Source organism: Streptopelia decaocto, assembly GCF_964273445.1.
Source record: "Streptopelia decaocto genome assembly, chromosome: 7".
NCBI classification, from domain to species: Eukaryota; Metazoa; Chordata; class Aves; order Columbiformes; family Columbidae; genus Streptopelia; species Streptopelia decaocto.
Window position 1 is genome coordinate 57,203,248 of NC_138661.1, and position 25,049 is coordinate 57,228,296.

Genomic DNA, 25,049 nt, shown 5'->3' on the forward strand with positions numbered 1-25,049 from the left:
CAAGCAACGTTTGACCAGAGCACCATTAGGAAGAAGATAGGAAGTATATGTACATTTTAGTTGTGACAGGTTTTACAGTCAGCATCTATTGCATTTACAGGATGTTGTCTATATGTGTGATAGAAAAAGCATTTGCATTAAAGTTTATTTAATTCAGAAATATTTGTGGACCACTACCCTTGCATTCTCTTTCTAAGGATTATTGTAATACTATTCCTTCCTTCTTACCTGTATCAGACCTCTTCCGACTCTCCAGATTTAAATAAGCTTCAAGTCTTGCTCTCTATATTCTGATATTCCTTATTTCTGTGATGTAAACACCCAAAAGTCCCAGTCAGAATTTCAGTTCCCACTGTTCAGGGAGTTCACAAGATAGTTCATCTTGACATTCCCTGCCCCAGAGGGTATCTGAGTGCTCATGTGTCCATCACTGCAACCATTGTGGCAGCATCCACAATATTGGGAAGAAATAAGAAAAACATAGTTTCTGCTGTGATTTTCCTGTAGTCATCATACTTTGCCATGACCTCTGTATTCCTGTATGTCATTTACTTTGCTCACTTTTCCATATAAACCAATGTCAGACTTTTTCCAGGTAACAGCTGAATTAATACAGTTGTATCTTCCAAAACTGCACCAAATAAAGCTGGATGGCTACATTCAGTTTGATACAAATCAGTCCTTGTAACTATGATGAAAGAAAGGTAAGGGTCAAAAAAAAAATTGAATAAATGGAGAAGATATTGGGATTATTTTTATAAAAGTTTGATATATTGACTACAACTAATAATCTCAATGCAATATCACAGAAACAAATACAGAATAACAGTATTAAAAATTACTATAGACCAACTCGTTTATAATTTCCCATGACCTAATTCTATTTTTTAATTTTAAGAAATTAAATCAGTGGATTTAATGAAAAGCTCTCATGAAACTATGGTGTAATCTTAAAAACATACTGGGAACTTGTGTCTTAACATGGGTTTTTACTTTGTTGAGGTTTTTTGGTTTATTATTTTTAAGTTTAAACAAGGAGGTTTGGGGGTTGTTCTTTTTTGGGGGTGTTTTTTTTTTTAAGAAAAAAATCAGATTAATCTACAAAGTAATAAAATACTTTGAAGTTACTTTAAGCAGTTTATTCTGTCTTCATATAGCTGCTTACAATAGGCCAATTCACTCCAGCTCATCATATAGGAGATATTTTTAGCATAATTATTAGAATTATTACCAGGATAATTCTGATATTATACTAGCCAGAAATCTGTGCATCACTAAATGTATGAAGAATTCTATCTTTATGAGGATGCAGGTTAATAATATATTACATGAAACAAAATTGTAAAGTAAGCAGGTGTTCCCAGGATAAAGTCTATCAGATGTGAGATAACTTGCTACACAACCATTAATTTTGTCACAAAACTATTATTCAGTATAGCAAAGACAACTAATAATAGTATCCAAGGTTTTCATGCAACTAAAAGTTCACTGGTTTATTTCTCTTATTAAGAGTAACAGTCTGAAACATTTTACATTAATTTACAATCATGAAAAAGATCCTTATGCTTATGTAGGTGACATTAAGTCATCCAGTTAACACTAGTAATTACTTCAAAAGTTAAATTCTGTTTTATAAGGTTAAACACTTTTTGAATCATTTGTTGCCAAAATATAACATCTGTCTACAACCACACAGAAAGTAGAAATTAACATTTCTACAGAGCCACTACCATCACTATGAAGATACAATGCCAAGTGTTAGAATGTTCTGCAATAGTTATCACTTCTCCCAAAATTTAAGATGGCAAAAAATTCCCTCTTCACTCTTTACTGCACACACAGGATCCACAGTAAAAGGGGAAATTTTGATTCATAGTGTTAGATCAAGGGTAACAGAAGTGCTTCTGAGTCATTTACTTTTTATGTAGAAAACTAACAGGGCTGTGGAGCAAAAGGAAGGGCAAGGTTTTTCTCCTGAGCCCAGGCCTGTGCACTGACACACTCCTCTCCTTCCACAGACACCATGGGAATGGCCTGTGCACACGGGGATGATGGAGGAGCAAAGCTGAGACCCAGTGCAGAGACCAAAGGCGAGGTGCTGGTCCCGGAGCAGCCATGCAGAACTGCCTGTGAGACGAGGTGCAGCACAATGAACCCAGAGCTCACATCAGTAACTCATGCACAGAGCAGGAAATCCCGATTTTATAAATTAAAAATATATGGATGTTTCACAACTTTTGTTTTCTTGAACTGTTGTCGAAACCAATCACTCTGATTCATGTGTCGTTCAGCAACACGAAACAGAACTGTTCAGATCTGCAGCCTTCTGAGTGGGGAAATACAGCAAGAACTGGGTTGCTTCCCATGGCAGAGAGCACACAGATCACAGCAAAGCTGCTCTGCTGGGCTTGGCCCAGAAGCTGGCACACCATGGTCCTCTTCTCCCAGTGCCCCACCAACATGTCTCTAACTTGCCCATGCACCCTCCAGCAGATCTGCAGCATCTCGCCCATTTCAAAGTGCTCCATCGCCACACAGAGATGGTTGGTGAGTCATTGCAACTCACTGACACATGGCATCTGGCACAGGAAGCCACAAACAGCAGAGAGGTAGGGGCTGTGCAGCCAGGGGGAAACTATCTTGAAATACCTTCCTGGGATCTCACCACAACAGTGCGCTTTACCATAGACATAGCACGCCTGTCTCACCACCCTTCCTATTGTTTTGTCATCTCTTAGCCATTTTTATTGATCACACTGCTTCATACCTTCTTCCAGATAACTCCTGTCTTGTCTCCCCACTAAGGCATCACAGCCCCTGCTCAGGATGATGCACACCAGCCAGGAATGCTCCAGGACCTTTCCTTTTGTTCTGCTGATTGCCACCCTGCCTCCCTCCTCCCCACTGACCCTGTTTTCTCCCCGGAACGGGCACTCACCACTCTTCCACAGGAACCCACCTGCAGCTCTCGAACTGGAGCAGGAGCCTCAGTACAGCCAGCCAAGGGACTATTCTCCCTCTTGGCAGCAACACAAGCCATTTCCCTCCTCTGCCCAGACCACCATAACTCTTTCTGGGCAGTAGCAAGAGGAATACAGCATCACTTCACCCCATCCTGAGAGGTTCTGCTCCCAGCTGTGGCCTGAGGCTGCTGCCCCTGCCCATCACACCATAATCAAACCGTGTCGTCACCACAAGACAGGCTGCACTGCCTCACATGCCACCAAACAGGGCTGCCATGGCGTGACAGTTCAGCAAGGCTGCGCTTGGCAGTTTCATTTGCTCCTAACAGTGCAGGGAACAGATTCAGACCCCTGTTCTTGATGAGAGTTTCATCTGTCACACTGTGGACATGGTATTATTCACATACAACAGTTAAATACCACATACCGATGCAATGAACCCCAAGGAGATCTGACTCCACATCCTAAGAAAGCGAACATTCGTTCTGGCTACACAGCAGAATTTCAGTACCTTTCCTAAGGGGGCACACAGAAGAAGACTGGTCCCCCCTGCACCGCTCAGCGCTGCCAGTCACCGAATGATGGAGGTTGTGAGTCCATCTCCAAACAAGTGGGACTGCGGCCATCTCCCTTTAGTACAGAACACCCAAAAAATACATTACACCCATGAAACAGTTTGTGTGGTCAGAGAACAGTGATGCAATTTTAGTGTGGAAAGAAAAGCACTGAGATAACAAAAACATTTTCATCAACACAGTGCTCCCTACAGGCCTTTCAGAATAGCCTTATCTCCTGTAAGAAACACAACCTGAGGAAAAGGACCCAGATTTTAGGAATCTTGAGCAGCATTTCACCATAGATGACTTTTGTGGCCACGGTCCGGTTGAGGAATATCTTTGTACATCTACTTCTCTCCAGCAAGACAGCGAAAGCAGCTGTCCTCTGCTCAACAAGGTCATTGCAAGGTGCTCAGACAGGTGAAGGAACGTAAGAATTAAGGCTCATTTAAGAGCCTTATACAGGTTTAAATTGTAATGTGCAAGAATATAATATATGCAAAGCCTGCATTTAAAATTGGGCTTGTGTGTTCAACTCTAGGTGCTCAGAGGACACCATCTTATACTACTTGGAAGAGCCAACACCTCATGCTGTCCCAGGCCTATACACAGGGAGAGAGCACTGGGTTTTAATAACAAATCTGCTCTGTTGTAACACTTGCAGTCAGCCCAAAGTGGGAGAGTCCAGCAGGTCAGGGTCTCTATTCCATTACTGTGGTGCCCTGGTTTTATTCTGGTATCAGTCAATTTAAGTCAACAGGTCATTAGCACGAACACAGTGTGATCAAGACCCAGAGCATTCAAACTAATATTCAACCTTTTGCTTATTTCTCTGCATGCCTCATACAACATGTAGTTCAGAGAAAAATTACACCTTGTGCAATTCTTGGATTCACTGGTTCAAACTAAAACTACTTCAATCTTAGCTCTGTATTTCCTGCATAGCAAAAGTTAAGAGAAACATCAATCTTGTTCTCACTTTCAGTGAGACCAAACATGAACCCATCTTTCTTGAGGTAACATGTATTAATGGCAGCCCAGAGTTCATCCTAAACCACACTACTTAGCCTGTCTGTCGTCATTAGCTTTAAGAGTTACTGATGAAGCAACAGGGCAGAACTTTACAAACTTCTGCTCTTGCTCGGCACCACTCAGTTCAGAGATCCATGAAGTATCTGTGGTACCCAAAAGGTATTATCTGGAAAGGAATCAAAATTCTGTTCATCAAAATATTTATATTAGCTAAGAAAGCCAAACTTTGCCAGGAACAGAGCTGGCAAGCTTCCCTGGAGTTTCTCTGCCAGTGTGTGTAACACAGAAAGCAGCCCCACCTACCACAACCACTCTGTGCATGGCCAGGGCTGGTCAGTTTTTTGAAGTACAGTGCTAACTATTTGTAAGGCCTCAAAAATCTGGAAACTTTAGAGCGCAGCAGCCGAATGAAGGATCTTGGGAACATCTCTCTTGACTCTTGGGCTGTGTACTTGAAGTAGTTCTGTGGATGCGCCAACACATCAAACAACGCTTTTATCAGTTTCTTGTCCTAGAAAAAGGAAAACGGATTTTACAGTAATTCCACAGCGGAGTTAGGGTCATAAAAGATCATGGGTGTTTTACTTTTTACACTTTACTTTTCAAGTACTAGTGCTTCAGGGGCTCAGAAACTAGTGGATCAAGGCTGACATCGAGGCCACAGGGAAATCACTGGAGTTTCACATATATCATTGGTGGCACCAGGATTTCTCCCCTCATACTTCAAACAAGAACAGCAAACAAACAAACAAAAAATAATCAACACCAAAACCCACAAAAGAAACAAATACTGAATCTGATATTCAGCAAAAAAAGGCTCACTTGGGATAACATCCTCAACGTGCCATTGTAACTGTCCCCTAACTGAGGTCAGAGAAGGCAAATCAGTCAAAATGATCATTGCAGGGGAGTTAGACTAGATGACCTTTAAATATCCCTTCCAACGCAAACTATTCTATGATTTTATGATTATAAATCCACAAAGAGATTTTTGTTGTTACACAGGAAGGAAAAGCCCTTGTTGATCTACAGGCTACAAACAGCAGGACCAAATAGATTAAATCCCATGTCCCTCAGTTTGCCCCACTGATTCCTTCCTGCACAATCTATGTGAGGCTCAAGGGGCTATCATCACCATAGAGTTTCCTAGTAGGTCTGATCCACCTTTAAACCCCCCTGGACAAAGGGTCTCACATCCACTGCTCTGCACAATCAGGCTGTGCTGGATTCATCCTACTTCCCTGAAGCAGCATGTGTCTAGTGCACCAAGGAGCAGATCTGCTGTGGTGAAGGATGCAATCTCACCACCACAAAACAGTGTCATTTTCAATCAAAACCAACATGTTTAGTGGAAGGAATATACCTTAAGTATTTCTTGATGATTTTCAGACGCATAAAGTCTACCATCCCGAACAATGTCTTCTATTAGTTCTTGATAATCCTCTATGGGGAATACACAAGAGAGTCATTTGCAGGTTCACTTCACTTAACATACTCAATACCTCCCTTGGTTACACATGCAATAGTTAGATGTTCTACCCCAAAAGAACCAGGGGTACTTGGCCCTCATATTAGCAGTCAAAAATATTCTAAATGCTCTTCTGTAAAGAAACTAAAAATACTGTTTATTGTGAAAACAGTGTACTCTGCTGAGCTGCCCAGCATCAATCTGTCAAAACCAAAAGAAATCGTAATGTGCCTGGGGTTGTAGAGCATACTGTAACCAAGTAGCACATTTCAAACTGCCTGCACTGCAGAAACTCATCTGTGAATACTTGTGACTTCTTTCTACAGTAAGAAGGGGAGGGAAAAAAAAAAAAAAAAAAAAAGAAAAGAAAAAAGAAAAAAATAGGTAAGAGGACGCTTTCTTAAAAGGCAAACCCCTAGTCAATCAAAATTTGAAATGCCTCAAAAGGAGAGGTCTCCCCTGAAAATAATCCTCTGTTGACAAAACTTTGCAGACCACAGCAGGGATGACTCCTTCACAATTAATCCAGTGTTAATAGAAATGTGCCATTTCATTCTTGCATCACTTATGCCAAAGTGCAAAGCCTTAGTTCCAGTTTCACTCCTGGTGAGTCTGACAAGGATAGGGTGAAACTCTTGCCCTTAAGCTTCTTTTCTAGATAGGTATTTGCTATCTGGTATGAGATCACAGATTATAGCAGCAATACAGTAAGTCAGAGGCACTTTGGCTCTGCCCAGTTCCTAACAGTTCCCTGCTGCCACCTGAAGCAACTCAGAACTGGGAAGGCACAAAAATGCATAAAACCCAGATTCTGTCCCTGAGCTCTACGTTTTGGAGGCTGGAGCTCAGAATCCCAGGTCTTTGTTTAGGTCTGTGGAAGACTGGAAATACAGTGGCACTTAAGACTGCAGCGCAATGCAGAATTCCTTAAACTAGCTTTAAATGGAAGCAGCTACTGGTCTCAGAGTGACACTGCTGAGAGTGCTGGGTTACCCTGCTGCTTAATGGGGTCAAGGAGCCCACAAGGAGTTCTGCACCGCTGCAGCTGCACTAGTCCACATCAGCTCAGCTGCTCACATCTGCTTACCATCATACGTTACATAAGGAATTTGGAATCCTTTGGCACTGTTCCCTTCATTCGACTTGAACTGGATCCACAACTTCTTAGACCTAGAAGTGAAAGCTATAGGGCGTTCGTAGGTTTGGCAGGTTTCATACGTGGTCACCGAGTTGGAAGAAGCTTTCAAAGAAAACACGTAATAGGCAGTTATCTGATAGTGCTTCATACTAATGAATAATTACAAAATAAGTTAAACTACCATGACAAGAAATGCTTGCTAGTGTTGAGGAAACTCCTCAAAATGTGGCAGGCCATCCACTAGTGATTTCTTGGTCAAGGAATATATTTCTTTTTTAAAAAAAACCACATCTACTGTTTGACGGGCATGCTTATACTAGAAACTGAAGCTGTTTATTCACACATCAGGCACTTGTAGGGACTAGCAAGCATCTCCTCTTCCCTAACCCAAGTATAATTCATGACTAGTTAGCTTGAACCATCTACACCTTCTTGATGATATTTCTTTCAGAGTTCACTGAAACATCATAGCCTTGCACCCTTACTTCACCTGAACCTATGGAGCAGCATTACCAAACACAATTTCTCAATTTTTCATTTAAAGAACTTTCTGCTCTCAAGTAGAGGCCAGCCAGGCTGCATGTAATTTATGTAAACAGCAATGCATGTGAGAAACCTGTGTTGCCAGGTGCCTCAGTAGATATTTCAGACTTACAGCTTTTTCGCATCACCAGGTAGTCTCCACACTCATCTTCTATTGGTAGAAATATTTCCGGAACCACAATCAGAATACGGCGCTTTGGCGGTGGGTTAATATTCCAAGTACACTCACTGTTTGCAGGGTAGTCCCCAGGATAGTTTGGTGATTCAATATATCCAGTGTAATCCCCCAGTTCACCTCCGCAGTGCCTGTCTGAAAGAGCAACACAGTGTGCAGGACTAGGCAAAGTGAGGTCATCCTCCAGCTCTTTCTACAGTCACTGTTAGAAACGGTGCATGGGCAACAGACACACAAACTTTTCTGTTCCCATCTGATGCAGGCACAGTTCTCTTTGCTAGCTTCACTTCACACTGCTGCCTGCTTCTGCCTCTGTGTTTTAACCTATGCTGAGACATAACAATTCAGACTAGTCCCTGGTAACACAGCGGGTGCATCGACCAAGGCACAGGCAAGCAGCAAGGCAGGTGTAAGAGGACATAAAAATGCTCAAGCAAGGATGTTCCACTTGCTTGTTCCAGACAGAACGGGTTTATAAAAGCACCAGTTGAAGTCTAACTGGAGTCTGTGGTGCTCTGCTCAGGCACCGTGCCCGCAGCAGCACAACCCATGGAGCACAGCAGCCTTTGCTCTGCACACTGGCAGTAAGAGAGGGTGAACCCCAGCGCAGGATCCTGTGGTCCCCACATCTGTGTGGCATAAGAGTCTGGGCACTACAGCACCGTAACAGTGATGTGTGAGTATGGACATGCCCAGGGAATGGATTATTTGAGAGACATGCAGTTCCCAGAAACGTATTTCTATGTACATGTGTGTGTATATATGTCTGTGTGTATGCATTTCCAGAGGTTCTTCTGAGCAGTCGCCTCTTTACCCACCGTTTTTCCCCTTTAATTTACCCTGAGCATCCCACACTACAGCTACCATAATATAGAACAGTGGCTCTCTTTGTAATTGCCTTTCAAAGGTTGTTATGAAGAAGAAATGGTTACCAAAACTATTAAGTTTTGTGAGCGAACTTCTATTCCTTTTAATAGAAGAGAAAGAAATCAGGGTGCTGAGAACATGAACTCTGTCTGCTCTATCATGGGAAAAAAGATTGAATAGCAAGAACTAGAGAGACCCAGCACCAGACGGCAAAACAATCATCACTTTACCTTAACAAGAATGATGGAACCACTCTGCAGAAATGGTCTCTCATGGACCTCAGTAAGCCATGTGGGATGAGATGCAGGCAGGCAGCAAGAGGAGCAACAGCACTGCTTCTCTCCAAGCTCCCTGGAGCAAAGCTAAATTTTGCCCTTAGGGCCACTATGAACATTAAAATGGTCCAGTCTTTTCATTTGTAATAGATCATCAAAACCATCTTGCTATACTTACTTTTGCACTGTGTTACATTTGTTGATCCATCAAAATCAGTAGTGGTGTTTCCAGGGCATGAAATGCAGTAATTTTGTCCAAACTCAGGCTGGTATGTCCCAACTGTGCAGCGAATACACCGATGAGTTGTGGTATTATAAAAATGGCCAGGTGAACACTGAACTGGAGAGCAATTAAATATGCAGCACGGTTTAAACATCAGAATATTACTTTGTGCATTTTTATAGGATTTATTATAATTTTAATAACTGAAATGCCAAATTCATAAACTATGAGGGCAATAACGCAGAGGTAAATTAAAAGATTTTAATTTATCTGGTCACTTTGTGCAAGTTCAAATATCCCAAATGCAACATTATAGAGCGTTTCTGTGTAGAAGCCATAACAAAAGATATGGGGGAGTGAGTATAACCACCATGATTTTGTGACACTGAGCAGAGTAACGTGTTACCAATTGGTCTTGCCACTGACATTTGACTTGGAAGGTGATTAATATGTAGAAACACTAACTAAACCTTTCTTTCCTGCCAGTTGTTGTGCACTGGCAGCATGTACACTGCTGCTGCATCCTAGTGAGCTCATCACAAGCAGACGAGAAAGACCCTCGTCCTCTACAAGTGGCACCTTGCATCAGGACTAGTGTCTAAACTTGTTTATCAACTTCTTCTGTCATGATCACACACTGTCTGGCAACAACAGGCCATGACTCAGGGTACAGCCACCTCCACCAGATCTGCTGCCGCTTTATTTCATCACGTCACACCAGTCGTCATATTAGCTGGACACACAAGCTACAGCCCTCACAGGGCTTGCTGAGAGCACCCCCTGCTCCACCAAAGCAAGGAGGTGCTCTTCACCCCACTCCGACACACAAACTCTTTCATAAGCATAACAGATTTTACGGAAGGTTTAGACATGAGATAGACATGCACAGAGGAAAAAAATCCTTTTCTAGCAGACTTGCAACTATTTTTCTAGTTCCTTGCATGCAACAGGAAAATTTTCTTCTCTCATTGCAATCTGAGAACACAGGACCCCAAACACCTTTGCTTACATTTGTAATATGCTTCTTTTAATTGGATTTTTCTTATCTAATCTGCGTCTATGCCCATCACTATCTGTACTGAAACCTGACAGAAAGCAGTCAAGAGCATCAGCCATATATTATCTTTGCTCTTAACTCCATCACCATCTTGATTCTTTTTCCTTATGGGACCAAAAAAATTAAAACAAAGCATTTTCCTATTCTTTTTACCTCATTTGGCAACTTTACAGCTCTCAGCTCAATATCAAAATAATTTACTACCTTGCCTGTAAAATGTAGTTTTCTGTGCTGCACAGTCCCTTTTTTCCATCCCTTTTAAGCTCTGCTTACTCACAAATAACTCTGGTCTTGTTGAGCTTTGTGTTTAGCTGGTTCAGCCTGGATCCCTTCCCTACATGCTCCACCCGCCCAATCCAAATGCTTCAGACACAAGTTCCAAATAGTTCTTGCATCTGTGATTCCATGTCTCGTGCGGCCTCTTCCACAGGCAAATCCCTGAGCTCTTCATTCCAGTTAATACAAAAATATCCTTTAATTATCACTCTGATTTGAGCACTGAACCTCATTTGTAGACCTGTTTTTGTTTATGTTAAATAAAACTGAAATCAGTTCTTCTTATCTTGATCCATGGTTTATAACACAATTTTTAGTGCTTTAACTCTGCAAAATGAAGTATGAAAAAACCAGCACGGATTCAGTGATTCTTCACTGAAGAACTCTATTAGCTATCACATTATTACCAGTAATATTAATTCTGCAACCATACTGCAAGATTATTCTATTATGTTCCAATTCTCAATAGTAAACATATCTTAACTGACACTAGAGAGATCTCTTAATCTAAGCCACCACCAAATGTTTGCATTGGGACCTTATTTCTATTCCTTATTTCTACTCTACGATAATACATTTCTATTAACACTTTTTCTTCTGGTGATTTTGATAAAAGCAATGTTCTTTTACCCACACTTTAAGACACTGAGCAAACCATTATATCAATTAATATATCCTCTCTCTCCATGGACACATATTTTTATCAGTGTTTTCAAAGGTAACTTCATAGGTGTCCTTCAGCTTTTTACATTTTAGATAACTAAGTTGCTAACAAAATTCCTTTGTTTTTAAAGATATGATCCCCACCTGATTTTCAGTCCTGTGAGGAAAACCTTGGGAGCCTATTGCATGGCAGCTCCAGTGGGATGAAGTTTAGAGGCTGCCTGAGGTACTGCAAAGCTGAATTGCTAACTTTTTAGGTATATCCCAAGCCATCCAAGCCAGTTTCTCTTTATGAACATGAAGAAACTATTTTCTTAGTTATACTGCAGGACTGCAATTCCCTCCTTCGCATTTTCATGTTGCTGCTGTGCAAAAAAAACCAAAATAAGGCATACTGCTCTTGATTTTTTTTATTGAGACTTCATTTTTATCACTGGTGTTCCTTTCTATGACTTCACTGACCAGCTTCCATGTATCTCCTAACCCCTCTTCAAGGCTTGTATAAGAGTTACTTATAAAAAGAAGCGAGGCTTTATTGAGTTTCCTGGTAGCCAGGCCAGGCAACTGTGAGAGCCTTGGAAGGAGAGATCCTTGAAAGGAGAATGGCCCTTCTTTGAATGCCCCACTTGCAGCAGCAGCAGCAATTACTTTTGCCTCAGAGCAGTACAGTTCATCAAATAAATCTTGACCTTACCTTTGGTCTCACAGTCCTGAAAGAAAGATGCACTGCTATGTCTCGTTGTTAGACCTCCTCCACAGGGAAAGCAGGATACTCGCCCAGCTTCGGGCTGGTAGGTTCCAAGGGGACATGGCAGACAGGGCTTGAAGCCATCAGGAGAATATTCACCTGGTGAGCACTGATCTGGAAGAGGAAGACCACACCTGTTTCAACCTGTATATTATAGGTGAAGGTACATCAATGAGCCTGAGCATGACCTGAAACCTCATGGTGAAGGTGCTCTCCTCTTTGCTTGGGAAATGGGAGCCAGGGTTTCAGAACTGAATGCTAGCAACAGACAGAGCTTAATCCATGCAATATACCTCCTAAAACTGAAACAGGCACTGGTAACCTCTGGTGCTGGCGAGCTCTTCTGTGAGCTGGAATGGATTTCACACCTTGTTGCAAGCCCACTCTGGGCACTAGGCCTGTCCAGTACTCCCTGTTAATCTGTACAATGCAATTATGTAGTGATTATCTCTGCTTTCTAGCTAAAGAACTCTTGGACCCCTCGCAAATGAAATCATTTAGTACTAACATGCCAAAAATGTACTTCCAGATTTCTACAAGTATTTTAATCTTAATTACTGAATATTCATACTTCATAACCATTAAGGTTTTCACACAATTCAGTAACACCAAGCACAAGCAGTAAATGTGCAAATTCTCTAACTAAACATTATACGTGCCCCGAAGACTTTTAAAGGAGAAATATTCTTGCCATTTTTCTGATACTGGATCTTGAATAATGATTATCTGTGCGCTGGATTGCTGTGTCCTCTATGGTGCATAGATAGCATTAACTAAATCTGACAGATTTTATTCAAAGATACACCTCAATATTATCTAACAAGCCTGGGAATATTTAGGGGTATCTCAGAAAAATTCCGTTCTTCAAGCTTTTCACAAAAGAACTGATTTCAGTGCCAGAATTTAATGATTACCCTGCTCTGGAAGGCACAAAATACTGTTGCAGTTGTTCAGCTGTGCTGAAAAATTCTGTCCTTTTAAAGACCTGTTACAATAATAAACTGTTAGTTTTAGTTTATAGCTGAAATAAATCATTCAGTGAATAGCTGTTTTGTTAGGAAGTTAAATTGGCCTTGGCTTCATTTCAGGATATATGACTAACAACAAGCAGGGCATTAACTACCGGTCATGATCAATGATGAAGAATTTTGTTTATGGCTGATACACTGAGTGGAATAGTGAGTGTTCCTCCTTAGCTTAAAAATAAAATAAGCAGGTTAAGCAACGCTCTGTAGGTTATCAATGAAAAGTAGTGAGGAAGGAGATAGTCTTAGGTCTTGGTTTTAACTTTTTCCACCACACATCACTTCTGCTTTCATAAGGACACACATTCATTTGCTCCCACACTTTTCAAGCCTTTCTTCATTTTATAAACATTTCTACAGAACACTCATCTCTGTACTCTTTGTGCAACTCAACAAACATGAATGAATTAAGGCTTTCATTGCAGCACTCCTAATAAGGTAAGGAAAGAATACTATTTACATTTCCATGACAAGGAAAGACAATCCAGGTTAGTAAAGGTGATTTTGAGAAGTGGCTACTGACTTCAGAAACCCAGAGGCAATGGAAAGACCAGCACAAATCTCCTTCCCTCAAAAACTATATGGCTCCATGAAAAATCAGGGCTCTGAGTAGTCTCAATTTGCCCTCTGCTGTCTCCCCTTAAACTGCATTTTTCCCTTCATTTTAATCCTGCGTCAAGTTTGGGCTTCTTTGGTTTTGCATTGGAGGAGTATGTGCATCTTTGCTTTGTTTTTGTTTTGAACAGGCTACTTTACATTGACACATGTAAAACCATACAAATTCAACCTTAAAACTGTACTTCAGGTTTCCTGAACTTGTTCGGAGTCCAGCATAACAGTAAGCTGGCTAACAGAGCTCAAAGGAAACCTGTCCTAGGCAGGAACCAAGCCCACGAATTAAGTGGAAATTTCACATTTGAGAACTTATCCCATCAGATCTCTCTTGGCAGCTTTATAATCTCCACCTTACTTGCCTTGAAACTGCAGGTTGTAAAACTGTAGAGCTCCCTGTGGAATAAAACTAAATCTTCCAGGATTAGTTAGCAAAGTGTCTAATTTTTGAAAATTTGCGTTGAGGAAGTAAACTTAAAAACATCTCCTCAAACATCAGCGAGATCCTTAACATGGGGTGTTCTGAGACAGGGCAGAAGCATCAGATGGTCTGTTTCTGTGCCTTCCCTCCACATTGAGACCCACTGTGAGCTCCAGCCAATCTTTAGCTTCCAGGATTCTGAGCACTGGGGCAAGAGTCCCAAGTTATTTGTCTTTCCTCATCCTATTAAGTTTTATTAGGGTATAAACCACAAATTTCTCATTTGCCATCATAGTACATTCCCACACTTCAGCTATCTAGCAGCAAGAAAAAAATATCATTCCGCTAACACTTTGTGTCTGTGGGTTCAAAGCCAAATTAGGTGATCAGCAGCTAGACTACTAGATAAAGTGTAAGGTGATACAAACACTATGTTTACACAATTATTAGAACTGATGAACTGTCAGGACAGGCTGGCAGTTGGCTTTGACTTTGCTCTGTGTTAATCTCAGGTCCCTTAAGCTGCACCAGAACTACACTTCACCTGCCTCAGGCCCCACTCCCCTCTTGTCTTCCACTTGCAGCGGCTGCCCCAAGGATGACCAGGAATGCCTGTGGCAGGTCAGCAGGACAGTAGGCTATGCCTGCGACAGAGCCCACAGAAGAAACACAGGGCTGAGACAGTGAAAGGCAGGAACTGTGTAAAAAGTCAACCTTGATAAAAAAAAATAAAATTTGCATTTGATCTGTAACAATGTATTCAAGTATTTCATTTTGATTTTCCTAAAAGTTGGCAACAAAAAGAAAACTGTAAAAAAAATAAAGTCCAACTGGCTACCACCACTGTAATAGGGCGTGCAAAACCAGCTGAATGAAGTTGCGTACAGTGTGGCAGCTACTGTTGTGAACTTGCGTGGAGAAAGAAAAGGATCGAGTGGGAGGGCAGAGGACAGGCTGCCCCAAACACGGAGAGAAAGCTATGTAATGACTACCTAGCTCTTTCAGTACAAACCACTGCTCAAAAACGTCTGTTTGGGCAATGGCATATTGCTGGAGACAAACCAGGCTGAGAGAGGAGTCCAGCCAGATGAGCAATGGGCTTGTTCTGTGTGTCCATGGGGTTTGGGTTCACAGGACACCACCACCCCAGTAAGGAAAGGGCTGTCCACTCTCTGCTCAGAAATGGCTTCAGATCATTATCACAGAGCAGGAGAGGGGAACACTAGCTGCTTTGACAACAGAGGTCACTGTTTTATGAAGTAGCATATGTGGTGTTGCTTCCTGGAACTGGAGAGACTAGGCCTGGCTGGAGCATAGGCCTGTGAGGGTACTCCACACATATTCATACCTGACATTACTACATTTAATAATGACTCTCATTCTCAAGGCTGTTAAGCAGTCATGCTCAATTTGAAATCAGTGAGACCTGACAAAAGCAAGAAACTCTGGATTAAGTTTATGAAGTATATAAAATACAGAGATTGGAAAAATTAAATTTGAAATATTGCACTGCCTAGAAAAATGCATAACCCTATCTTTCCCCCACTATGACTTCTGAGACGCGCCAAACACTTCAAACCTTAATAGATCTTATGTGAAAAGAGGTAAATACATCCGGACGCAGATTTAGCTATTTATAGTCTAATGAATATTCATTATTCAATACAAATATTAAAATTACTCTAAGTGATGCACAAGCTTTAATGCCTCAAGCTCTTAAATAAATTGGTTTCTTCACATGACTACATCAAACCAAGATTTTTGAAGTAGTACAAGTGTCCAGACCATTTGATCCACAAACACATTCCCCATAGACTTCTTCCAGTTCCTCTCCATCTTCCACCTAGAGATGTTCCAAACACAGGAACCCCATCTAATGTTACTGGAGCACAGAGCAAGGGTAAGGAGGAAAGCCTGTTCAGGAGCTCACAGCACTCACAAGGGCCCAATCTAGAGTAACAAACAGACTTGGTGCTAGGTTCAGTTATAGTAACATTAATTATAAGGTCATCATGTCAACACAGAAATCATCGCATGGAAATCCACAGGACTGTGCCCAAAATTAGGATGATACAAATGAATGCTCTCTAGAGAAAAAAAAAACAACAACAAACACCCAAACAAACAAACAAAAAACACCACAAAACCCCACCCTCTAATAGTTCAAACTTTTCCTGTCTTCTGTTTAAATGAAACCAAAAAAGTTTGAGCTTCATTTCACAAAACTATAAATTGCATGGTCCCATCTGACACATGGGAAATACCCAGTTGAAACAAGATCTGAAGATTTGCAAATAATGCCATTAAATCAGAATTCCACTGGCTTGGCTTTGCTCTTTTTTCAGAAACCTGATTGTTTTTCTCCAAAAGAACAAAAGAACCAATTGCTTCTAGTAGACTTCATTTCTGCAGCCACTGTCTGTCTTTGTCTTCAATACCCATTAAAAACCCAGTCTTGAGTCTCATGCAGCTGTTTTAAAGAAAAAAAGTGAAAGCTTTTCTGATGCAAAAACAAGAAGAAAGGAGGGGCTGGGGAGGGGAAAGAGGGGACCACAGGGAACCAGGATTAACAGTTACAAAGACATTTAAAGGCTCTTCCCCTCTTTTCAACACATTAGCCTTTGAGCATTTGCTCCTATAGACAAATGCTGTAGTATCTCAGTGGCTGAGAAGGTGAACCTCATAAAGGAGGTCATGATCCACCAATTCACCATTTTCTTAAGAATGATGCCTTGACTTTATAAGGAAAATCATCAACAACTGATGCAAATTACTTCTGAAGCACCATCCTTGAAGTTATTGTGTTCTAGTGGTTCACACATTTAGGTCACATGAGATGGTTATGCATCCTAAGGATTTATGTCTTAAATCTATGGTTGTCAGAGCAAGCAGCTTAGCAGAAAAACAGCACCCTTTCTCCCATTTGATAATTCATTTCTTCTTGTCAGATTTTCATAAAATTGTAATAAAAACAAACAAAAAAAACAAACAAAAAACCACAAACAAACAAAAAAACCAAAACCCCAAAAACACAGAAAAATAAAAAAAATAAGACAAAAAACAACCAAAAAAACCCCACAACAGAAGCAAAAACCCACAACATTTAGTTCTCTGTTGTATAACACAACTATTAATTTTGACAAGTGCAAAGGCAGGCAGCACTTTGCTTTTCTTTTTAAATACTTCTCATACTTTTACAATGCCAGTATCCAGTATCATACCACACCTAAATGTTGAGATGTGGCTCATCATTTTCTATGAACTGTTAATATTTTATTTGCATCCTCAGAACTAAAGGGACAAAACTGCTGAATGCTGAGCAATGAAATGCATCAACCCCTCCCACACAAGATAAAGCTGCTCAGCATTTACATCAGAGCAGTGCCTATCCCAGAGCAGCTCATCTTTACTGTTCTCTGAAGTGACAGCTTTTTGGGTGAATACACTTGTGACTGCCATGCAGCAAGGGCATGCTCACACATCCTTTTATACAGCAATTGTAGGGAATGGTGCTTTTCGTTGCCTTCTTCCCTCTCTTAAAAGTATTCATGCATCCAACACAAAAAGAAAAAACAACCAATGGAACAGGCAAGGTGCACTTTCAACTCAGTGGGATGTGATCAAGGTATGACAGAGTTTTAAGCAGTAGAAAAAGCATCTAAATTGCTTGTTTCTCCCTCAGTGGAAAGTGCCTGAGGGCAATAGGGTCCCAACAGATATGAACTTCTTCTCTTTCAATATGGAGGTTTCTGGTAAATCAGATTCTTACAAGGAATTTCTAGTATTTCAACAGTTGGTCTTTGGCTATTAAATCTGTCTAATGTCTAGCTCATACTGGAGAATGAATACTTTGTGTCAGGCTAGTGAATGAAACTATGTTCTCCCCAGGACAAATCTCCTCTCCAAGAAGGATGCAGCATTTCCAGCATCCTCACATGGTTCATCTAGTCTTGAAACATTGTCATTCCTATGCATTTTTTTTTACCATAAGATTTACTTCAGTGTGGAAAGATCACAGTCCTGCTATGAGAATCCAGTTCTCTGGGAACATTGATGAAGGTTCCATTTTGCTACATGCATTTCCTGTGATATACATTAGTAGAGACCTACTGCTGGTTGTTCTTTGGAAGCCATTCACAGGAATTAATCAATGTGAGCCAATGCTAAATACGCTTACTCATTGCTGTAGAGCTCACACATAACGAGGCAGACAAATGTGACACTTGAACTTTTAAAGCATCAGAAAATCCCAAACAGAACAGTACATTAAACAGCAAACTTGAAATAAAATACGCTACCCCTCAGAACTGGCACTTCCCTTTTAGTATCAACAGCTGTTTTAAGAACAGCAGAGACACACATGCAACCATTCTGCATACTAAAAATGTTCCTTCCTGCTCAGCTGGTCAGATGAGTGAAAGCCCTTTGCCAAAGTTCTCTGCCTGCCCAGAGACCACATCCACCACCTGCACTGAATCCATCTGCTGACCTTGTATCTCTTGCTATGGAGTCACTTCCTCCCCAGAATCATGAGCATGTCTAGAAAAGCAGGACCCCACTCCTGTCCAGAAGTTTTTGGCAGCTCTGCAAAAAAATCTGATCAAAACAAAGCAAACAGGACAATCCTGATTCTCCCACACACATCCCTGCGCTAGCTTCTTCCTCTTCCACACTGTTCCCACTCCATTCTCTTCTCCTCAGTCTGTTTCTCAACTCCTGACTTTCAGTCAAAGCAGCAGCAGCAGCCACCCCGTGCTGCCTTCACCATACACACTGGGACAATCAGCTTTTTCTAAGGAAATGAGGCGTACATAACAACACTGCCTCTGTGTGTGCTTTTATGTCCCCTCAGCAGCCAGTGAACGTTCTGTCCAACTTCCAGCAGTTTGACCAAGGATGCAAGGAGGCTTCAAAGGTACTAAGTTTCTGTATGCTTAATGTAAATAAGTAGGGAACATGCAAATAGAGGAGAGAAACCTTCTTAAAGTCCATGCAAGCAAAAGGCCGTGGTGCAAGTTCCACCTCCTGCTTGAGCACCCTAGATCTACACAAGGATATGGTCTGAATAGTTCAGCTGAAGAAAGGAAGATTAATGTAGTGATTGCACCTCTTCAGACACAAGCAAATCAAACCATAAGGCATGAGACCCACAGGGAATCATAACTTCTGGTTCCACTGCTCACAGCAGTACCTGTTCAAATGTCTAGAGCAACCTGTGGCACCAATTCAGCAACAGAAAAGGTTTGACTTTTCCAAGTTGTTCTTCTAAACATTTGTCTTCATACGCTCAATGTCTGTTTCAACCAAGGACAGACTGTGCTCACCATACCAAAGTTTTCCAGGCATTCTCCCAAAACCCTCTTTCTCTCTGAACTAGCACAGAAATGTCAGGTATGCTTCTCATTTGTAATGAGAAATGAAACTGGTTCCACAGCTACCAAAAAAAAAAAAGCCAAAATTGTCTCTGTTGTTCCAGTTCCTAACTGTAACTCACATTGCCTTATCTACTTGCGGTCTTTCTAGCTTACTCATTGCTGTTTTTTTCCAGTTGAAATCACACATGGCTTGAAAGCTATACTGTGCTCTGTACAATGGACCCAGACAGTTTTTCAAAGCCTTCCTCAAGCATCCAACACAACATCTCGAAAACATCCATGCAAACTCATCTTGGTGAGCTTTCTAAAGTTTTTCAGACTTATTACAATGTTACAAAAGAGAAAAAAAAAAAAAAAAAAAAGAGCTTACAGCTTTTTCCAACAGAATTCCTGAGTAATTCCCTAGTCTGCTTGCTCGCACAGATGTTTTAAACACCACCAATTCATTTTTATATTCTAGGAATCCAAGTTTTTCCAGAGTTAGCAAAACTGGATTGGAAAATGTATTCTGGGGCTGAATGGGTTGCTGCTGGAAGATGTACTAATTCAGTCTGACAGCCATTTTAAAGGCTTGCTGCTTCACAAAACCACCTACATGCTGCCTACCCTGTGCAGCCGAATTAGCCGTCATGGTTGTTAGGTCCCCGTTAAAATAACATCTGACCCCTCTCCTTAACTTTTGTGCTTTGGAAGCATTTAGTATGGGCTGCATTATGGTGGTTGCCCTCCAGTGCCATGATAATTAAGACTTTTCTGCATAGTGGCCTATAAAACACCTATTCTCCATTAATTTATAACTCTGTCATGAAGATTCTCTGAGACTCAGAGCTTAATCAGCAAAGAGAATGCGACTGTATCAAATTCTGCTCAGCCTTTTCTTTGGAACAAGGGAGGGATGAAATCTTCACAAGTTCAGAAACACAGTGTTACACTAGATATTAGACGTAGCCTTAAAAATAACACTAGTGATGTCAAGGCCTTTGGTGCCTGATGTTACGGCCACAATTTCTTCCTTTGAGCTTACTGTAGGCTGTGCATCAGCCACAACAAAGCACTGAGCTCTTGTTCTACTCCATAACACAGCGATCAGCAACAATAAATACATGGAGGGGCACATGTCAGTAGCACAAACAGCAACCCCTACTTCTTCACACACAGCCCTCCTCTCTCCTGGACAAGCATCCCGTGATCCCCCCTCAAGCTCATCAGACCTGAGCAAACCAGTAAAACACACATGATGGTTTGTTCCTAATTTACATTTACTTACCACATCGGTTACCCACATGCATCTGTCCTACACCACAGGACTGCTGTGGCTCTGATAGCTTGAGAGACTTCCTGGCCACTTCATGGTCCATGCCAGAGACACGAACACGGAACTGGTCCCTGTTGACTGTTTTCCGCAGGGTTCGAATGGTTTTACGGAACCTCTTTTCAGTCTTTTTCCGAGCACAGCGCACATCACATGTGTCTGAAAAGTATCGAGGATGAAAGCTGCTGTAAGTGACCGCGCACAAAAATCCACCTAATTCTAAAGACCAACCAGTGCAAATCACTGAGAAACCAATTCTGTGAACAAGTCTGAAATCCTTGAGGAAAACACCTCCAAGTCAGAAGAAAATTAATCAGACCACAAGACTTTAATCTATGGGCAGCTCTTTGATCTTTGAAACTACCCCCACCCCCTCAGCCTTTTTTAAACAGTAAAAGTCATTGCAAAACAGGAGATACTTTTTATTATCATTTTGCATACAGATAGAAGTGAAAAATACAGAAATCAAGGAGCAAATGGCAAGAAGCTTCAAACCGCACCTTGGATTATTTTCCAACCAACCTGTCACCTCCTTTCGGCTTGTTTCAAGCTCAAAGTCCGCAGTGACAAAAATTTCTCTAGTCGCTGTCAGTCTACTGAGGGCTCCATGAACTTTCTTGCCAGAGCTGCACGTTAGGTTTACATAGTGGAAGCTCTCCATTACGGAATTATGTCTCTCTGTATGAACAGAATTAAAGGAAGCAACAGCTTGGCCAGCTATGTCATGGAACATACATCATCCCATACAGCTGGGATGAGACTGTAGCACTGCAGTGGGTCTGAGGCACCATTCAGTGCCCAGCCCGCTCCCCCTGGCTTTTGCCAGCACGTTCTCATGAATTCCCTTTGCACCGTGCAACACATCTGAAAAGCGTGATGCTGCCTGCACTGGGCAGGCTACTTGAGGGCAAAAATTGGGCACTCACATGAACCTGTGAAAAACTGGTTAGCTTACATCGGTGTTTAAATTAAGCAGTGGCTGTGTACGCAGGACACTTGGAGACCGTTTTCAAGGTTTCAATGAGGAAATCAGATTTAGTTACAGAAAACACCCAGAATAATACTGGTTCTGGAGTATACAACTCTTCACTGAGCATCTAGTGTAGTTTCTCACTGTTGCTCTTCTAAGGGCAACCAAACTGATGTGCTGATTGACTATATTGTTAGTGACTTCTTCCCCTAGCCCCTGGTGGTTTTTTGTTTGTTGTGTGGTGTGTGTCTGTGTGTTTAATGTACTCCTCATTTTCTGCTGGCTTTGTAAATTCCCAGGCTATACTTTCTGCCTTGGAACAGATGGAAGAGCTGACCTCACTGTGTCCATCTGGGGCTGCTGAAGTATAAAAGGAAGAGAAAAGAGGAATAACCCTTTGGCAATAGAGTCAACATAAAAGGCCAGGAGACACTTCACTGAGGCATCAGACAGTAAAGGAGCAGGTGAGAAAATAAAGAACAGAAAGAAGGGATAGAGAGAGAAAGGAAAGGAAGAAATCAAGAGAATGAAAAGTATGGTTGGTTTTGCTGAGAATTTATTGGCAGTGGTACAAACAAAAAAGGAGAAGGGTTTTCCTATCAAGACTGTAAGGCTGTCACAGGGAAGTCCTGTGGTCTGAAATAACTATTGCAAGAATGATGGCTGGGAAGGAGTGTGAGGACATGTGGAGAGCAGAAAGTTTGCAGTCCTCTGTGCTTCACTTATGATGTATTTCATATCAGGAAAGCAATTAGTAACCCCTGAGCTATGGCTCTAACCTGCTTACCTGCATTTTTACATTCATACCTGGTATCATCTGTTCCAGACCTTCTTGAAACATCTCAGTTTTTTTCAAACTACATTTTCCTTCATTTAATTTAAAAGTTACGCTTATCTTGATGGCTGAAGTATCTTCAGGAAGAAACAATCACATGTTATTTTTAAAAAGGAACAGATAACCCTAATGTCACATCATAATGCTGATATAAAGCAAAAAAGCAGTAATCACAGAAACCTAGAGATGCCAGCTCCCTCCTGCTGTGAAGTTGGCTCACAACTGGAATTGGAACAAAGTGTGTTAGATTTCATTAAAAAAGAAAAAGCAGAAAAAGAATGAGACTAAGTCCAGATCTGCTATTGGGTAAATAAAACAAAGGTTAGCTGAATTTGAAGGAGATACCCCAAACCAGTTCAGAAAGTAGTTTATGTCTGTATAAAATAGCACCTCTTATCTATTTAACCTGAAATGCTTTTTAAACTTTACTGTCCAACAGCTAAACCTAAACATATTGTATGTTGTCATTACTGCCTGGTTTGGATATCTAAAAAAGAGGAATAATGCTCCTGGCCTAGCTGTTTATTTTACTGGGGACCATTGCTCCTCTCCTTCTTTTTAAGTTTTAGTTCGAGTAATGTTGATGAAGTAGTAAAAGCAGAATTTCCTGTAGTAATCATGAACTGTAATCACAAGGAAGAATAAACAGATGAAACATAACGGAGAGAGAAAACAAAGTCAACAGAAACATCCTTATTTCACAGTTACCTATTAAAAGAAATCAGTCAAATCATGCAACAGTAAATCTAGTGATTTACCCAGCCAGCTGGATGCATTTGTATTTTGCTGCTTTTTCTTAAGCTGAGATGACCTGCCACAGGTGAGGCTGTAGGCATCTTGTGTTCCTAACAGAGAGACCATACAGACAGAGAGTAAAGAGACAGGCACTGTGCACAGACTGAAGACTCCTGTAGTATAAAAGACATTTTTAATTTGTTGATCAGCATCATTGCCTTCACCTTTCTCCTGTAATGCTGTTCATAAAATACCCCACATTGGAGGCTGTCTCTTTCTAAGCAATTTAAAGGGTTCAGGAAGAAAGCAGCATCTGTCCCATAAGGACTGGCCGCGTCTGTGCGCTGTGTCCTGTGGGGCGGAGGGGCTGCGCAGGCAAAACCCCCGGCCCCACGCAGGGCTGGAATGCCTTCACCCCATTCAGCAGCAGCTCTCAGGGCCAATTAAGGAATGGCCCAGGGAGCACAGAGAATTCTGCCCCGTCCTCCCCAGCTTCCAAAAGACAGTTGTCATGAGAAGGGAATCTGAGGGTAGATTGGTTGTAAAATAAAGGGGGGGCTTTCTGGATATAGCCCTTTATCTATAGTGAAAGAAAGGCCCCTGTTGATTGTCTACTTCTTGGGCCTTCCATGAGGCTTAGCAAGTTTGCTACTCTTACACTCTCTACAGAATCATGTTTGGTTTTGTTGGTTTTGACTTACCAGAAAATACCTGGACATCCGAAGAGCAGCTTAAGAAGCATCTATCGCTCCCACCACTCTTAATGCAGTGCAGCAATACCTTGGGTGACATATTATCAGGCAAGAGACCCTTTGTCTCTAAATAGGATAAAACAAATACTCACAGGAGAAGTAAAACATCTACATACACCCTACTAGTAAACTGGCATGCAGCTGCTTTTGTAGGTGGTACCTCAGAGCACCAACACAATTAATATGCTATTTACACAGAAAATCAAAGCAAAATAAAGTCACTGGAAGACCACACAACATAAGTAATTTCTTTTCAGGTAAAGCTATCATCAGCAAACCTTCTCATGCAGAGAAGACAAAGGGAAATAGAAAGAATGAGCTAGATAAAAGCACAGGAAAGAAAGCATCAAAATCCCTCAAAGTATCTCCTGTTTTTGGCTAGGGTTTTTTTGCTTGTTTTTATCAGTTTCAACATCAGTACCATCATGCCTGACTAAAAGGTTAAGTGGAATACTGGGAATGATGGCTCTTACCACTTAAATGGACAGATCAGGTTTTTCGGATTTGGCTATAATCACATCAGACACATCAGGAGTAGAAATGTATTTACAAGGCACCTTACCAACACAATCCTTTTTATTCCAGTGTAATTTGTAGTTGGAGTGACACAGGCATTCATAGTCTCCCAGCGTATTCACACAAAGCTGTTGGCAACCACCATTGTTGACGCTACATTCATTAATATCTACAGAGGAAAGGTAAAAATACTCTTTAAAAGTTACTCTTGCCAAAGTTTTGTACTCCAAGTCTGGTAGGTAAACATGTACACAAATATGGCTTACTAGGGTTTTGAAAAGATTTTGAGAATGCTATCTGGACATTCACCTTGAAATAGTTTTGTTTTAATGGAAATCCTTTGATAAATGTCAACATTGGTCAAATGTTGTCAGAGGGGAGGTGTTAGGCAGGTCCTTAAACCACATAATTAAAAAAATATCCAGCCTCAGCAATATGATAACAAATAAACTCAGAGAAAAGGAGAACAAATCAAATCTGCATTGCACTGTGTCTGGTTAATTAAATTAAT

At 41.2% G+C, this 25,049-nt stretch overlaps 1 protein-coding gene across 2 annotated transcripts in view; it reads right to left on the minus strand.

Annotated features, from left to right (window-relative positions):
* Nucleotides 1-1,065: 1,065 nt before the first annotated feature.
* Nucleotides 1,066-25,049, minus strand: part of SCUBE2 (signal peptide, CUB domain and EGF like domain containing 2) — a gene marked incomplete at its 5' end in the record, with an annotated part of 44,073 nt that continues 20,089 nt past the window's right edge. Inside the window, 12 exons of one of the 2 annotated variants that reach the window (XM_082057487.1) lie at nucleotides 1,066-5,063; nucleotides 5,916-5,995; nucleotides 7,108-7,260; nucleotides 7,814-8,011; nucleotides 9,197-9,358; nucleotides 11,932-12,099; nucleotides 20,686-20,889; nucleotides 21,253-21,408; nucleotides 22,508-22,612; nucleotides 23,294-23,380; nucleotides 23,972-24,088; nucleotides 24,585-24,707. In XM_082057487.1, coding sequence (XP_081913613.1) covers nucleotides 4,911-5,063; nucleotides 5,916-5,995; nucleotides 7,108-7,260; nucleotides 7,814-8,011; nucleotides 9,197-9,358; nucleotides 11,932-12,099; nucleotides 20,686-20,889; nucleotides 21,253-21,408; nucleotides 22,508-22,612; nucleotides 23,294-23,380; nucleotides 23,972-24,088; nucleotides 24,585-24,707 — 1,706 coding nt within the window. In that variant the 3' untranslated portion in view covers nucleotides 1,066-4,910. The remainder of the gene's footprint in view (nucleotides 5,064-5,915; nucleotides 5,996-7,107; nucleotides 7,261-7,813; nucleotides 8,012-9,196; nucleotides 9,359-11,931; nucleotides 12,100-20,685; nucleotides 20,890-21,252; nucleotides 21,409-22,507; nucleotides 22,613-23,293; nucleotides 23,381-23,971; nucleotides 24,089-24,584; nucleotides 24,708-25,049) is intronic. The other variant, XM_082057486.1, reaches the window with a different exon arrangement.